The 17,457-nt window shown below is 40.3% G+C and overlaps 1 protein-coding gene across 7 annotated transcripts in view; it reads left to right on the top strand.

Annotated features, from left to right (window-relative positions):
• Positions 1–17,457, top strand: part of shank3a (SH3 and multiple ankyrin repeat domains 3a) — a 206,606-nt gene that overhangs the window by 133,800 nt on the left and 55,349 nt on the right. For all 7 annotated transcript variants that reach the window (XR_008321421.1, XR_008321422.1, XR_008321423.1 and 4 more), the window contains 5 exons: positions 2,276–2,353; positions 2,995–3,061; positions 3,928–4,157; positions 4,365–4,534; positions 13,823–14,004. Coding sequence is in view for 4 of the 7 variants with exons in the window: in XM_053319406.1 (XP_053175381.1) it covers positions 2,276–2,353; positions 2,995–3,061; positions 3,928–4,157; positions 4,365–4,534; positions 13,823–14,004 (727 nt within the window). In the remaining 3 variants the exon portion in view is untranslated. The remainder of the gene's footprint in view (positions 1–2,275; positions 2,354–2,994; positions 3,062–3,927; positions 4,158–4,364; positions 4,535–13,822; positions 14,005–17,457) is intronic.

Genomic DNA, 17,457 nt, shown 5'->3' with positions numbered 1-17,457 from the left:
CAGATGCACAGTTGTAGCAGGTGTAATGTCCTACCACTGCTGGCTTTTCTTATTTGAGGGACAGCAACTAGTCAGGGACTCCAGCAAAAATGTTGCACTGTGATTTTTCAGAAGCACCTCATGGTGTACAACTTATTCACATTTAGCCAGCCGCTGATTTTCCTTGTCATTTTTATGGAAGAGGGAGATGGTAGGTGTTTAGGAAAATTTTCTTTGCCTTCATCATTAGCAAGGACACTGGTATGAACCAATACTAAGAATTTAAGTATGTTTATTCTTGTGTATCATTGTACAAAAAAAGTGTTTTGCAGCCATGATGCAAAACGTTGTTAGTAGACAAGGAAAGCAGCTTCCCTTAATATGAAAGTGGACCAGCTAACTTTTGCATAAACTTTATGTCATCTGACAGTTGTGACTATCATGGCTTGAAATTGTTTTGATTTGATTCATTTTCCACACAAGTTTAACAGGAGCATTCCAGTTTCCTTGGGTGCATACTATGCTCTATACATAAATGTTTGAATAACATTGTACAGCTATGCATTATTCTGTACATCTCACTATAATAGTTTGATACGATTGTTTGACAAAGGATCACTTTCCTATAAAAAGCTCTTGCATGTTTGCATGTGGAGGGAGAAACAGAGAAAGCAGTGTTGGCATTTGCTTGCATTGTATCACAGGTTGGATAAAGTGAGTTATGTAAACAGGAATATTTAACTAATTTCCTGACTCTAATTATAGCTGTGCAAACCTGTGCAACTGCTTCATGTACAACACTGCTATTAAAAACAGAAAAATATCTATGTTTAAATAAGGAGAGCCTTTCATTACTTCATCAGTAAATATCTATTTAATCACTATATATATTGCATAAAACCTACGTAATCTTGGAGATAACCACATGAAGACTACGGCTTGCTTGTGGTTTTCAGTGAGCATCCTTGTTCTTTTTACAGCTCCACTCGAGCTACCTTTGTCTGAGTCATTCTCAAACATTCCTCATCCTATTTTTTTTTCTTTTTAGGTGATCAAAGAGGTTGCTTGTAAATTGCCTCTGGCAACAAATGTCACACTACACAGCCAATAGATAATTGTATTCCACTCGACATTTGACTTTTTAAAACCTACAGTAGCCAACTCTATGAAGTTTTGTTTTTCAAATTATTTTGTAATATTTTTACCTAGCCTCTGTAGCAGTGTGTGGTGCTTGTTTCACCACCTTCCCCCTTTAGCATTCAAACATGCTTTTCTTTTTAAACAAAATAAAGAAAATGTGTGTTCACATGTCTTCATTGGCTTGTCAGTATGGGTAGATAAATAATTTATTTTAGTGTCATACATAAACAAGAGCAATAACATAATGAAAGCAAATGAACAAATATAGTATACATCCATGAATGTCAATCAGTGTCAACCACACACGAGTATAATTCTGCTCCTTGACATTACTGTTATAAAACATAACTTAGGCATATCTGAGGCACAGGCTGTGCCTTTAACACATCAAACATAAAGTGCATGTGTACATTGTTATGCATTCAACACATAATGAGCGAGGTAAAACATTTTGTCTGTAAAGAGACAAATCAGGACATTCTACTGACGTTTAAAAGAAAAGCCTGTCAAATATGTAAGGACAATAGAACAAAAAGTGCATCTCATTGAAAATGAACCTCTCCCAGATCACACATGACACTTTCTATTGAATGTAACTGTCTGATTTCCACCACCTGAGGCAAGATACCACATCTCAGTAATATTGCCATTTCAGATAGCCAACTCATATAGAGTAGATTATTATATAAATGCAGTATATGTACAGCATTAGTGTTTGAATATATCTTTTTGTCAAGAGGAAGCGATGTGTATCAGTTAGGAGAATATGCCATGTGTGTAGAGCAACAGCTCAAGTTGGGCTGCCTGAACTAGCTTGCATGCATCACTTCATTAATGGATTAACACATTGAAAGTTAATTTAACACTGTTGGTGCACTTGTGATGTGACATTTAAAATCCTGTCTATGCCAATACAAACAGTATAATCAAAATCAATTTCATAGCACATGACTTATACTTTTTATACCACCCAACTCTAACAGAGAAACCAATTAGAAGCTTGGAAATGCTAGCCACAGGAGCCCAATACATCACTGTGTGTGACTGTGTGTGCAACTGTGTGTGTGTGTGTGTATGCAAATGCATATGGTAAAATCAAATACAATGACATTTAAAAGTCTTTCCCAAACACATAAATCTCTCTGTTGTCATTCAGGATAGCTGTGCAAGAGTTCTCCTGTTCCGGGGGGCGAATAAAGAAATAAAGAACTACAACAGCCAGACCGCCTTTCAGGTACGTGTGGTATCCAAGAACCACTGTCTGTCAATATGTGTATTATCATACCTTACATCTTTGACATGACTTGACCTTGTGTAGCCTGATGTTGCAACATTAAATATGTTGATTGATATTAAAAACGTATGCAGCATAACAGCTCCCACCCCCACTGGCTTGCCATTGTAGTTTGTGTGTGAATTCCTTTTTTTATATATATATATATATATTTTATTAATTTTCTAAACACACACGCATATAAAAAACAACAACATAAAAAAAACAAGAAAAAATCATAAAAGCACAGATGTCTGAATTCAAGCTTTGCTGGTTGATGAAATCCGTGTGAAACTGACACTGACAGATTTCCTGTGCACATCAAAGTTAATTTCTTTGTACACAATTCAGGCTGTTCCACACATAGCCCAGAACAGTACTGCATACATATTTAATATATCTATATCTAATCTGCTACCATAAAAAACTATATGTCCAAGCTACTTAATTAGGAATGTGAGACAAATAGAAAAATAATATGCTGGGATGTATTTATATTTATTAAATTTTCTTTTTCAACATTTTGCTGGTTTCCACTTTCCATCACTGATGTGTTTGCCCCTTTCCCTTCCTCATGTGTCTCTCTATCCTCTCAACTCCAGGTGGCTATTATAGCAGGAAACTTTGATCTGGCTGAAATCATAAAGGTCCACAAAGCATCAGATGTTGGTAAGTTGGTAGTGGTAGTATATCACTAGTTTTTAGCAACAATGCTTTATAGGTTTAAAGGTGAATGTTTTGTCAGGGGGACATCAGATTGAAAAATGGCTGGGTATCAGTAGTGGATATGTTCAAGGAAAATGATTAGAGATTAAATACAAGGGTAGAAGAAATGAAAAGAGAGATGGAAATGTTACAGGGGCTTACTGGATCCCTGCTGAGTTGAGCAGTTTATCTGTGATGTCAACATACAGGAAAACTCTGCCATCTAGTGTTGACAGGATGCAGTAACCTGTTCTTCATATTGTTGAAAACTTTATACATTTTTAACAGTAATCATGCTAAAATCTGATGATTCATTATTTCTGAATTACTGTATGTCTCATTATGATATATTCTGTATCTAGTTAATGTACTAGTAATGTATAGTATGTGTGAAAGGACACACATTTGTTGCTAGTATGATGAGAATACAATAAAAATCTAGTAATGTCACCAACAAACATCCTAAACAGCCTTTACTATTCTGTAATCGGTTCCTTAATTATGTATCATGACAATATTAGATTATGATCACTGATGCTTTGCTGCAGTTCCAGATCCACTGTATCATTTATTCCTTGTCTAATAGTTTATGTATAGTTTTATAGTTTTATAGTTTGTGTCTTGTGTGTGGTGTAGATACATTGTGATGAGTGTGACCTTGTAACAGTTAAGCTTTAAACAAATTTAAGTGACCTTGAGATGTAGAGAGTTGTAGTTTTTTTTCTCCATTTAAACATTCTCTTCATTGTGCTTGCTTCAGCACCTTCTTATCATATGGTGACTTTGTAAAGAGGAGCTCTAAGCCTACATGTGTCTCTTTCTCCTGTCAGTGCCTTTCAGGGAGACCCCCTCCTACACCAACCGTCGACGTATGATCCCTGGCCCCCATCCCTCGCCACGTTCCTTGCTTCGCTCTGCGAGTGACAACAACCTGAATGGGGACCACGATCACATCCACACTCAAAGCCCCCGAGAGATGCGTGGCCGTCAGGGTCACTCCCCTGTCCCCTCACTGCGCAGCCTGCCAGCTCTTGGGCAGCAGCACAGCAGCCTTGGAGAGGTAAGAGCTACTGAGGCTAGAGAGGTGCAGGTGAATTTGACAAAGAAATCACCTGTGTGCACATTTCTGGCATAAAATTGAAACTTGAGGAGACAAGTTAAAGAATTATATCATTTTATTGGCATAATTCCTTTGTATCTTATGTTACACCATTGTAATGTTTTACAAATGCATATAATACACATGTCCTCTTTTACTCTATTCCAGAGTCGTCATGGAGAGATCCCTGACAGCAGTCTCCAGAGCACTGGCAGCTCCAGATCTTCCCATTCCCGCTCCCCTTCACTACATCACATGCATGAAGAGGACAAGCCGGTCCCCAGAAGGTCCCATAGTCATGGCTACCCTCACGGATACGGCCCTCGTGGAAGACTCAGGTCTGTAACTTTAAATTTAACTTAACTTTACATGTTAGTTTAGTGTCCTAGCAATTACTCAATTGAAAGAGCTTTAAAAGCGCTTTATAAACACTGGATATGAAGCAAGCAAACCTCTTTGTTCCTGCTCTTAAGGAACTACATTCATGTCCCACACTTTCAAAAAGCAAAAAGCTCAATGTGATGTGTTTGAATCACTTGTTAGTCACCAGACAGCATTTGTATTTTACTCCCTCTGCTACTGTCTGCTACTAGTGATAAAGATGACATAATATCAATCAGCACAGAATCTTTATTTATTCATACATCATTCGCAGCCACATATGAAAGTTGTTTTTATGTCCAAACTATACGAGTAGCCTGGCCAGAAAAGTAATTTCTCTAAAGCTTGAACTAGGAAATTAATCTGAAAATGTATGTTTAAAAATTTGTGTCAGATTTATAGTGACAGAATAAAACACTGATCAGTGTGAAGTCTTTTATAGTTGCATTTAGTGTAGCTGTTGGGTGGCCTGTACTCCTGTCAGAAGTAATGATCAGCAGTATTGTTACGTATGTTTGACACAGACAACAGATCCATTTACAGTATTTAACAAGGTGGGCTAAAGGCATCACCTATCCTGCTGGGAGTACAGAGGGTTAAAAACGTGTGTGTGTGTGTGTGTTTGTCTCTGTGTTCATCTATGTGATCGTGCATGTATAGTCACGTGCATACTGCAGTGTGCTCGGATGTTTGCACAGTTCAGTGATAGACAGATGGAAAGGGGCTAATAATGATCACCATAGGGACCAATTGGAGACTGCCAAGCTGTGAGGGCGTGTGCATGCCCGTTTGTGTGAAAGAGTGATTGATAGACGGAGGACACATTCTGAAATTAGAGCTTTGAGTAATGTCATTGGACGGGGCTGGGTTCAAAACATCTTGTCACTCGATTGATACATAAATCCACAGATGTAGTTGTGCTGCAGGGTGCTGGAACAAATCTCCTCCCTTGTTCACTGAACCATTAGACAAACTGCACAGTAAACTGGGGCTCTGATCACATATTGAAGCGATAGACTGAAGTGGTTTACTGACACTTGGTTTGTTAAGCTTTTTATTATGATCATATGTCAGAGTAAGATCGCCTACATACTGCACAGCTCACACCTAATGTGATTCCTGGATGCCACACACTGTGTGTCTGTGTATGTGTGTGTTTGCGTGTGAAACAGTCTGATGTCTGACAGGGGAATTGCATTACAGACAGAGACTCCAGCCGTACTCCCCTCTCCTTCTAATACTCTCCTGTCACTTTACTCCATCCATCAAAAGATTTCTCTCTCTCTTGTTCTCTCTCTCATTTTACCTCTCATTCTGTTTTTCATGCACATACACATAAACACATATACACAGTGCCATTAATCTATGGTTTGCAGCCAGAGAGCAGTCAACATCCTTTATTAAATCACCTAATGTGTGCACATCACATTGTGTATAAACTAAAGCTCTGGAGTCTTAAGTGTATGGGCATTAAAGTGTTTCTCAATATTAAATTGAATTATATGAAGTGAATTTGGTTCATTAATACATTCTCGCTGTGGTGTGTTTTAACGCCCCCTCTTTTTCACATAATGCCCCATAATACTAACAAATTAACTGCACCTGCCTCTGCTATATCTGGCATTATGTTGGCAGTAAGGTTCACTGACGATACACATCTTTTGCTCTGTCACTGTGCTCATTTTGTGCAAGGTCGATTAGACAGAGCGCAAAGGAAGGGAGAAAGATGAAAGTGAAAAAGAAAAAGAAAAAGAAGAATAGCAGGTTTAGTATGTCCGCTGTGTCCTGGCCTAAATGGCCTTCTGTACACAGGGAGTTGAGACCTTGTTCTTGTGTGCATTACCCTTACACCAAGTATTAAAGTGAGGAGAATGTATAAAAAGCCCAAAATGAGCAGCTGGTCTCCATGGCCAGACCCGCACCCAAGTGAGACTGATGCTGTCCTTGAATATTTTCTCTCTAATATTTCTCCCTCCCTCTCTCTGTTCCTCTCTCTGACCTTCTGTTTATGCTCAGGGTAACTCTCAAGGCATTATGGGTACCAGGGGAGTGTGAAATTAGCTTGGCTGGTCAACAGCCCGCCCAACGGCAGACTCCAGCAAGTTCCTGTGGAACTCACCATCACTTCCTCCTTGGATGTATGCCGTGCTGCCAGGGTTCAATAGCTTGGCCAGGCTTCAGCAGAAAGTTTAGATAGAAACACTAGAGAAGGTACAGATAGGTCAGAGTGGGCATATTAAGACTAGACTAGAAAGACTAGCAAACATCTACGCCAAGGCAGATTGAAGCATGTGTGAGTGTAATTATCATCATTATAGTATTATCAGTCATGCAGTCAGATAAAATGACTGTCATTTTATTTAGAACAAAGCAAATGTAGCTGGATCATTAGAAGTTAAACATGCTGTTAATATGAAAATAATTTTCATCAAGAGGACAGTGTCTTGGCAGTGTCAGGTTCATGAATTGTGATATTAGGCTGTAAAACCTGTGACCTAGTTATCAGTGCTTGCTTTTGGGAGAAAAGCTCTCAAGCTGCCTGATACGGTACGTAGAAGTTCTGCTATTGATCCAAAGATACCAGCTTCTTCCTTTTTCATTTCTAGTGTGTGTAATTTTTTCGGTTTTTCTACAGCAGCAGAGAAAGCATGAACACAGAGTTGACATTTTCATCCTTAATCACAATTTGTGTTTTTCTGGTATTTATGTGATATAAATAGTTGGGTTTGCGGAAGAGTTCATTAAAGCATTGCCAGCACAGTTTCAGTTAAATCCCTACACAGACTATTGGTTAAACAAAGTGTTTGAATTTTTAGGATAAGCTCATGCTAACCTTGCCTGAATTATGTTGGAGATTTGGATACATTGGATACATTTCAGATGTAGATTCAGTAGCACACCATTGCATGAGGAGCAGAGGGACTGTCCCTCAGCAGGAAAGCTTTCGTTAAAGTGCCTGTGTCACATGAGCTTTACTGAAGTGTCATTGAGCAAGAAACTGTGTCATTGTCTGCTGCTGTGCTGAATGTGATCCTGACCCTTCATGTGATTTATAATAGCAACAAGCCCAGCAGATGGTTGTCCTGCTCACTCCACCTTTCAATTCTTTATTCACTTCTTGATGTTCTCGTCACCTCTTTTTCACCTCCCTCTTTCTCTGCATTAGTCACCCCAGTTGCTGTTGGTGTGTAAATTATCCATGGCGTCTTAGCACAGCCAAAGGGCTGAAGTACACAGAGAAGAAGGAGGACAGGAAGAGGGAGGACGAGGAGGAGGAGATGGAGATGGAGAGTTGAGCTTCTTCTGCTTCACCTGTGGAGATTTCACAACAAAGCAGTATACAGGGGAATGGTATTGATCTATGTGCATTATAATTCGTCTCAGTGGGCAATGCTCATAAGCTAACAGTAATCTGGCTTTTTATCCTCTGTCTTTGTTTGAAACATTGATGCTGTCTGCACTGGCTTGGCGACACACTATAAATTAAGAATACGGTCATGTTGAGCACTATGAAGCCTTTTAGAAGCCACTGATGTACCACTGATGTGAAATGTTAGTGAGAGTCAGAGTGCATTAAATATGTTGGACTTGAGCAATGCCTCCTTCAAATGTGGTAACCAATAATTACAGGCATCTTAACATGCCATTACCTCAGGTACCTTAACGGATCCCTATGGAGTTTCTGACCTCTAGTAGTGCTAGAGAGTGGTTTGTTTATGAGTGGAACACAGTTTTGTTTGCTTGTGCGCTGTAGTATGCACATGCAAGTACAATGAAGGAAGTGCATACAACACTTCTATTAGACCTCAGTGATATATTCAATTAATTTTGGTGAGTTACACTCAGTGTAAACATAACTTTTAAATGTTTACCAAATGTCTTAGTGCCCCTTTAACTTTAGCATCTTCTGCCACTCATCTAAATCCAGGTTATGGTAGCGGTAGGATAAGCATGATAACCTTGATGTCATTCTGGCCAGCCACATCCTCCAGCTCTTCCTGGGGGATTCCGAGGCGCTCCCAGGCCAGATTGGAAATGTAATCTGGGTCCGCCCCAGGTTCTCTTCCAGATGTTTGTGCCCCAGAGTACCTCCACAGGGAGGTATTCCACCAGGTTTTCCTCTAAGCTCCCTCTGCATATTTAAGCCCTTCACCCTTAGGGTGAGCCCAAACACCCTGAAATGGAAACTAAATTCCAGCTTCTTGCATTCATGATCTCTCTCTTACTTACCTGAGCTCCTGACCTTGGGTAAGGGTTCAAACCATAGATCAACTAAGAACCTCGCCTTCAGGCTCAACTTCTTCCTTAGTATGAAAGTCCAGTCCATCCACTGCAGGCACCACAGCGATACACCTGTCAGTCTTACAGTTTATCTTTCCTTCACTATACTCATGCTCCTTTATTTGAGGTTGAGAGTGCATTGCTTATGGCTTGCTTATAGCTGTATGCCTGTATGCAAAGACCAGATGTCTTTTAAACAATCTATAGACATTGTTGCTGCCACCAAACTCAAGAAGTCCACATGCTAATTTAGTCATAAAGAAGCTTAGCAAAGACCACATCCTTTATGCTGAAGTACACTCTACTTTTAAAACACACAAGAACTTGCATTTTCTAAGTTATCTGGATAAAACCTGGAACCCCTCAAATCTTGAAGGTTGGACTATTGTAAATGGACACAAGCCCACATGCCATCAACAAGCCATTGTTTACTCGTGTAACATGTTTCAGGAACATTTTACACAAATATATTACATTGTTGATAATACCAATTGACCTTTTTTCTACTAACTTCCTATAATGATAAGTTCTCTGGAAAGCATACAGGATGTTGTCTATGTACAAACAGATTTGCTGTTCAGAAGCTAAATATGTTCTGGTCGATGAGTAGAGTCCACATTCCTCCTTCCTCTTTGATAGCCATATGCACTCCCACATTGGGCAAGAAAGAATGAGACTGCACATTTCCATTCAAGTGTGGCAAAGCAAGGACAGGCTAATGATCGTTAGGATGCAAAGCATGTTGCTGATTATGACTATGTTTATAATGGGCTCATCTCACCTTAGAGAACTGGGCTATTTGAGCAAAAAGCCATTTACCTGGGAGGGAAGTCAGTCATGTGAGAAAATTCTACACTGAATCTAGTTTGATAGCATCTCTGCAAATGCCATTTAATGGCATTTGCAGTTGCAACTTCGGAGTTATGCAGGCAGGTCATAGATTTTGACATCCAAACTGAGGCTGGTAGGCTCATTATTGAGCTGCTCAAATGTTAACTTGTCTTTAGTGGGCTCATTGATCCTAATGAAGCCTCTGATAGATTCTGATAAAAGCCACTTACCTGCAATAATCTTGAATTTGGCCAAACCTTGAAAACACAGATAAAGAGATCAAAGGCAAATAATAAATAAGACACAAATATTTGCTCCTGATTTTGAACAAAATGCAATTACAAAACCTATATGTATGTACATATGTATATACATACAGGTCAAATCAAAGGAAAAACCAACATCTTAGTAAGGTGTTGGGCCACCACGTGCCACCAGAACAGCTTCAGTGCACCTTGGCATTGATTCTAAAATCTCTGGAGTCTGCTGGCGGGATGATTACTGTTCTTCCAAAAAATCTTCCCTCATTTGGTGTTTTGATGATGGTGATGGAGAGTGATGTCAAACATATTGGTTCAAAATCTCCCATAGATGTTTAACTGGATTGAAATCTGGTGACTTTGAAGGCCATAGCATATGATTCACATAATTTTCATACTCATCAAGTGGGTGGAAGAGACCACTCCTATCAAGATAGAAATGGTTAATCAGATGATAATGGTGATCACTCAGAACAACTTTACATTTATTTCCAGTAACCCTTCCCTCTAAAGGGACACAATCATGCCAGCAAAATGCCCCCACAGCATAACAGAGCCACAAGATCTCTTTTATTTGTCACCTGTCTGTATAGAAGATATACATAAAAATCAAATTGCTTTTTGTGAAATCAAACAATAAAATCATACGAAGATACTATTTATAGGCATTTTATTAATTTTTCAGTTGGAATTTTCCACATATACTGTTAGAATCAATAAAGAATAAAACAATATTGGGACTCAAGGTCACTATAATCTGTGTAAGATGAGTTACTACAACCACATTCAATAATTGCAGTGCACTGTTCTTTTAGTGAGGTTCCCTATGTATGTTTACAGTGGAGATAGAAATCTGTCAATTGAAACAGTAATCCATGTATTTTAAGTCAAATGATCTATTACAAATTGAGTGTTATAGAGATTCAAGCTCATATTATTGACTTCTCAGTGCATTTGTTGGCTATATTTTCTTTCCCTTTATTGACAGTTGCCATCGTTACAGAGGCAGGGCTGGTGTCCTAGGAAACGATGGAGCTTTTGTAATAGACTGCATTAGAACTTTGTGTATATGTGTGTACTTGTGTGTGCATGCAATCCTACATCTGTATCTTGTAGAAGCCATTCCTAATGAGGCACAGTGAAAGAGATGGATAGAGTAAAAGATACAACGAAACAAAAATCTGTTCTGTCAAATGTAGCACAAGTTTACATGTGAATACAGTGAATTACGTCATCATACTAGATTCCTGAGGCAAATAACATTTTAAAAATCTAAACACAGGGTAGCAAGTGTCTCAATCATTTGGTACTAATGAAAACAATCATATGATTAGTATATAGATGTAGATAGAATTCTATTTTACATTCAGTAGTCAACAGCCGTACACAAACAGACAGTGTTGTCATAAATATTAAGACATTCAACTAGTGCTCCTCTTTCTCCTTTTCCAGTTTTTTAAGAGCTTTCTTAATCACTAAGAACAAAATAAATCTGCTTCTTTGCTCTCATCTGGTGAAATTGTCAAGGTGACTGTACAAAGCTTTCTGATGCTGTATACTTTATTACATCCAGAGACGATATGACATAATGTAAAATCTCTAAAGGTCATCATGGGCAAAACAATCAGGTCATTGAAGACAAGAAGAGAGCAGAACCCAACTCCACCCCCCTCCTCCCTGTCTGACACATACTCTAGATTACGTGTGTCAACTTGACCGTCGTCAACTCAGCTGCAGGAAGATGCTGCTGGGGTCAGGAGGTGTACTGTACATAACCTCATAGTCCTTGCATGCTGTGGTGGAGGTGTATGAGTAAAGGAGGCAGATTTGAATCATTGAAACAGATCATTTTCAAGGTATTTTTATTTTTGGCTCTCTGTGTCACTTTGACATAGCTTCATCTCCCTGCTTCTCCATCCCTCCCCTCTCTTTTGCTCTGTGTGCTGCTGATTTTCAGTGCCGGGGCTCAGACATTAACATGCTGCAGCTATCCCAGCCCCTTAGTCCTTGCAGTAATTGGAAAGCCGTCAGCAAGACATTGTTTCAATGGAGAGGGGGACAGAGAAAGAGAGGTCAGGTGAGATGGGGAAAGCAAGAAAAGCAATAAGGAGTTGTGGAGAGAAAGAGACAAACAAGGCTTGAAATGAGGAAAGAGTAAGACAGAAGGAAAGGGAAAGGGCACATGAGGCTGGAATTAGGTGAATGAAAGAATGAAAGCTATAAAGTGACTGATACAACATGTCGGAGGAGGGATGGCAAGAGACCGAGAGGTTAAAAGGTATAGAGAAAGGCTGAAGGGGTTTAGAGGTTTCGAGTATATCAAGTAAATGTTGCAGAGATTAGCATCAAAGTTTTCATAATCAAGTGGCTTGCTATAGTAAATGAACAGTGAATTTGTCTGTATCTGTAACACACACAAACACGCAATCAAATCATCATGTAGGTAAACATTAGATATTATTGGATATATGTGATTAAAATATATTTGTCAACTGTATTTGTGTTTCTATGAAGCTCTGTTAAAAAAAGCTTGAGACAACAATTGCAGCAGAATGATGTTGAATGCAACTTACACAGTTGTGGCAAAGTAGTGATGAATGAAGACTAGGCGGAGCTCTACCGCTGCTGTATTAGACTTCACCGCCAGTGAGGGAGAGGAGGAGGAGAGAGAGAGTGAAGATGCAATGCGAAGAAATGTTGAGAAGGAGAGGGATGAGAGGGTGAAATGGAAGCGAGAGAAGGAGGGGATTCAAGGCAAAGGGATAGAGGGAGGAGCGACAATTAAACCAAATGGACTGAAGCTTTTTGCCCCCCGCCCCTCTGCACACAATCACCCCCATTCACTGACACACATACGGACACATACACATACCCACAGCTTGCCTCAGGGAGCCATGGCGCATGTATGCTCGCAGGCAGACAGGCAGGAGGAGATCAATCGTGCTCTGGGACCAGTGTGTGTATGTGTGTGTCAGCAATGTGTTCGCGACATGCTGGTTGTGGCGTATGCCATGCAAGCGGAGGTGCAATGTTAGCTGGAGTGGAGGGGGCTGTCTGTGTATGTGCCTGTGCGCACGGCTAGAATGCACATAGAAGGCTTGTGGAGTGTGAGTGTGAGCAAGCCATCAAAGGGGAGGGGAGCCACAGAACGCAGCAGCAGCAGTAGCAGCAGCATTGCCAGAGTGTGTGTGAGTGTGCATGTGTGTGTGACGGGTGGAGGGGAGAGGGAAGGCAGACACGGCGGGACTCCTGGGAGAGGGAGCTGGAGTCGGGGAGCAGACCCAGCCTCTCTCCTCCACAGCAGGAGAACCAGGACCCAAGGACGTGGCAGGATCTGTAGCCCAGCCTGGAGCAGCTGGAACTGGGGACACACAGGGGATCTCTCTGCCTAACTGGATGGGGGCTTCTGCCGGAGCCCCAACTCAGGATGTGTTTGACTAAGGGGGTCTTCCAGACGGATCTGACAGACCCACACAGAGAAGAAAACAGTGCAGTCCCTCTTGCGGTTAAACATTTTTGCTTTTACCTTGGTTAGGATGCGGGGGAGAGGGGAGAGGTAGAAGGAGAGGGAAGAAGGGAGCAAGGAGGATATCGTCTGTGCTATTAAGGAAGGAAGAGAGGGAATAAGAAGAGGAGGAGGGGGAGAGAGTGGTTGGGAGGAGTGTACTCTCCTCTTCTGACTTTACCATGGAACACTGACTATTGACTGTTGATCGGCAGGCACTGGAACTTGTTTATGAATCTCTCCCTGGCCACCGTACAAACCAGGGGGTGTCACCAGGTTGCTGTCCCACTGACGACCATGTCGGTAACCACAGGCTTCAGTTACCAGCTCCCTGGAATCACCACAGTAACCTATGTGTTTGTTTACAGCCCCGGCTCAGTGCAGCGAGACCCAAGCCCCCCTCATCACACCCCTCCAGTGCTGACAGGCCCCCGTGGGCCCAAACGTAAACTCTACAGTGCTGTCCCAGGACGTACCTTCATCGTAGTCAAGCCCTACACACCACAGGGGGAGGGAGAGATCCAACTCAACCGTGGAGAGAGGGTCAAAGGTAGGTTGTCTACTATTATGTACGTTACTACAGATTTTATTGTCTCACTACTACTGCTTTAACCACTACTATTTGACACTACTTCTATTAATGTGCTGTATATCATAGCATGTCAGCAGCTCTCTAACATCACCACTAGTGATGCTTAGGATCTCCATGAAGTGAAGTCCATGACTACATGTGGCTTGCCTGACTGTCAGAGTTGGTTTAGCTGCAAAATAAAAATGCAGAGATTCCTATGCTTGCATTCTTTTCAGATACAAAGCACCCCATTACTTCACTACATTTTTGGCTGCAAAGCAGTTATGTAATGTTTTTTAACCTGAAAGTCATTTCAGCATCATTTTGAGCTTGACATTGTGAATTATCATTTCACTCACTTTGTAAATGTGCTGTTTTCTGCTGTTCTGAGTTGCAGTGGCTTTGCTTTTATGTGTTTGTGTGTGTGCTTTTGTCTCCATCCATGCTTCACTCCAGACTATGACTGTAATGACGTAGAAGGTAAACTCCATAATATTCTTCTCACCCTGTATCTCTCCCATACACTTCAGTGTGTTAACCTTACACCGACAATGTAGCAATTAGTCCTTGGCCCTGTTTGAATCCACTTGAGATATATGTACAATCTCAGTATAAATCTGTGATAACTTCAACGAGAGGGCATGCAAATTCAAACAGGTCCCATGTGCTTTTGGTTGTTGGTATGCACACACACACACCTTCTTCCTCCCTGAGAGTGCTTCCCCCTGAACGTACAACAGCTCCTCTTATCACCTGTCCACAGACACCCAGCTCCTCATTGACCCTACACCCTACATCCTGCCACTTCACATACATCACCGTGGATCAAACCCACATTAGCTTAATGGAAACAGTTCCCTCATGTCCTCAGAAAGGCCAGAGAGAGAGCAGCCACACTCATGCTGAGATCCCTCATGCTGCTTTAAGATCTACAGAGGTACAGGAAGTACAGATTAAGGGTCAATTTGGAATTTCAATTTGGATTTTGGCTAACAGGCACAACACACTCATACTCACACTCACACTCACACACTCTTTTCTGAAACACTCAATAGCATACAACACATAGACATTAGTCTAAATCCATTGACAAAACGCTTTTCTCGCTGCCTGGATACTTGGGGAAGTATTACCACCCTTTCCTACATGTTTGGCTTGCCTCCCAGTTTCTCTGACACTACAAACTTTTACCAATGGACCTCCTCCTGTATGCTCTAATATCTCTTCCTTACCTTAGTCTGTTTTATGGCAAAATTGCACTGGTATTACAAAAAAAGATGATAAACAATTCAGACTCAGACTGTTTTTTGCTGAACAAAAACCAATGATAGGGCATTGTCTGAAACTGTGATACATACTGATGTTGACACAAATGTTATTGGAAATGTGATGACTCAACAGCAGCCAGAATGCCTCCATCTACTGAATGGATCTGCTGTCAGTGGCTTTTCTGTCAGTGCAGCTGAATCCGTAACCCTGCCACTAATGTGAACACAGTGTTTTGCCGTTCTTTCTTGTTGGCCATGCAGGAAACAAGCTTACAGTCACATGGCTGCCAGCACCATGGCCCAGCCAAGTAAACCATCTGGCTTTGTTATGCAACACTGACCATCATAACCATTACTGTGTGGCATTCTCTATGCTTCTGTAATCTTGGAATATAAACTGAGAAATACATCATTGATGTCAATCGATTGTTGAACAGTTTAAAGACCAAACAGTTTTAGTTTTATGTGAAAGGTTTGTTTTGGTAACCAAATTGTGTTTAGTGCATTTGATGTGGCAGAGAATGACCAGCCCTCACGGCACACAGAGTCCAGGCTGAAGAAGCCACTTTCTTTAGGGATGGATGACCCTTGGTTTGATACATAATGCATTCCATCTAATCTGCATTCATAAATGGATGAGTTGCTAATAGTAATAGGGCTCATTTGCAATGGCGGACAAGAGGAGGTAAGGCCAGCAGAAGAAGGGGAAAAAGAAGGATTTACTGTTTTCCAGTCTCTTCCTCCTGATAAAAGTGACAAACAAATGAGAATCATCTACACCTTCAGGGATTGTGATTAGCCTCAAGTGAAGATTATAATCATGCTGATTATATAAATTTATAGTTAGATAATTACCCCCCCCCCTTCAAACACATGTTCACACGGTCACTCATACATTCATCTCTTGTCTTTCTGTTAACATCCTCACATTCTTTTTAATCACCAGGCATACCAGATGAGCATATTTATGATGAGATCAGACTGGGTAAATGTCATTAATTAATGTGTCTGTGTTTCTGGGTGAGTTTATGTGTTGTGACGTATATTAGCATCCATGCTCATGTATTGTATGCGAGCATTAGCATAACTGTCTATTAGCTCTCTTGTTAGTAGGACAGATTGGTGGCCTGTTGGGGCATTAACTATTGTATGCACTACAGGGAAAGATATGTCACACTGTGTAGTTTAATGAAGACCATTGATTTTGCTCAAATGATGGACATATTTTAGTTCTTAGCAGTAGACTGTAGCACATTCCCAGTCATGTTTAGGTCATTTTAGAGTTGCACAAAATAATGATTTCTTGTTTTCTATACTTGGTAGTGAAGGAAGATGATCTGGACTCAAATGGTAAATACAGTAACATTTCCCAATTAGTTGTTTTTTTGGACAATATTATTCCCTTTATGCTTAGCTGGTACAGTTATCCTTACATGAAATCCTTGACAATGTGATTGTTAGTTGGTTATTGCCCACTGCAAGATACTTATCATAATTCTAGTGGAGAAAGTTACAAAATGTGATGAGAGTAAGCAGTTTAAATAGCTTTGTTTTGAAGCTTGTGTTTGTTTTCTCCACAGCACGGCAGGTTTCTGGCAGTGTACAATAACCCAAATAGAAAAGTCCAAACTCTGTCTTATTTCCTGTAGACATTCCATAATAATTGCACTCAATGCAGTAGCATACAGTAGTGTACGCTTCTTTGGATTGTCTTTGTAGCTTAACAGTACACATACATTTAATTTTGATTGTAAAAAAAAACAAAACATTTTATCAATTTATGTGATGCCTTATAGCAAACAACATGTGTTACGAGGATGATGATGATGATGACGATGATGATGATGATGACGATGATGATGATGATGATGATGATTCTAATGACACTGATGATGATGAAGACAAAGGTAAAATAAAGTTGTTTTTTTAAGAAGGGTGACAAAGTGGTTAAAAATGTAACTTGAGAAAAATACAAAATTAGTTATTTACAATTCTGCTATGTGGATGTATGAGGCAAGTGTTCCATGTAGCAGCAGGAGATCTTAAAACTATATCCTTTGACACAGATTACTGAAAAATTTCAGGATTATTTTCAAATTCACAATGTTGATCTATAGTGTCAATTTAAGAAAAAATAATATCTGAGATTATGATAACTTTTATG

This window comes from Scomber japonicus, chromosome 5, assembly GCF_027409825.1.
Source record: "Scomber japonicus isolate fScoJap1 chromosome 5, fScoJap1.pri, whole genome shotgun sequence".
In the NCBI taxonomy this organism is placed as follows: Eukaryota; Metazoa; Chordata; class Actinopteri; order Scombriformes; family Scombridae; genus Scomber; species Scomber japonicus.
Note: the sequence above shows the minus strand (reverse complement) of the source record. Positions and strands in the feature narration are given on the sequence as shown.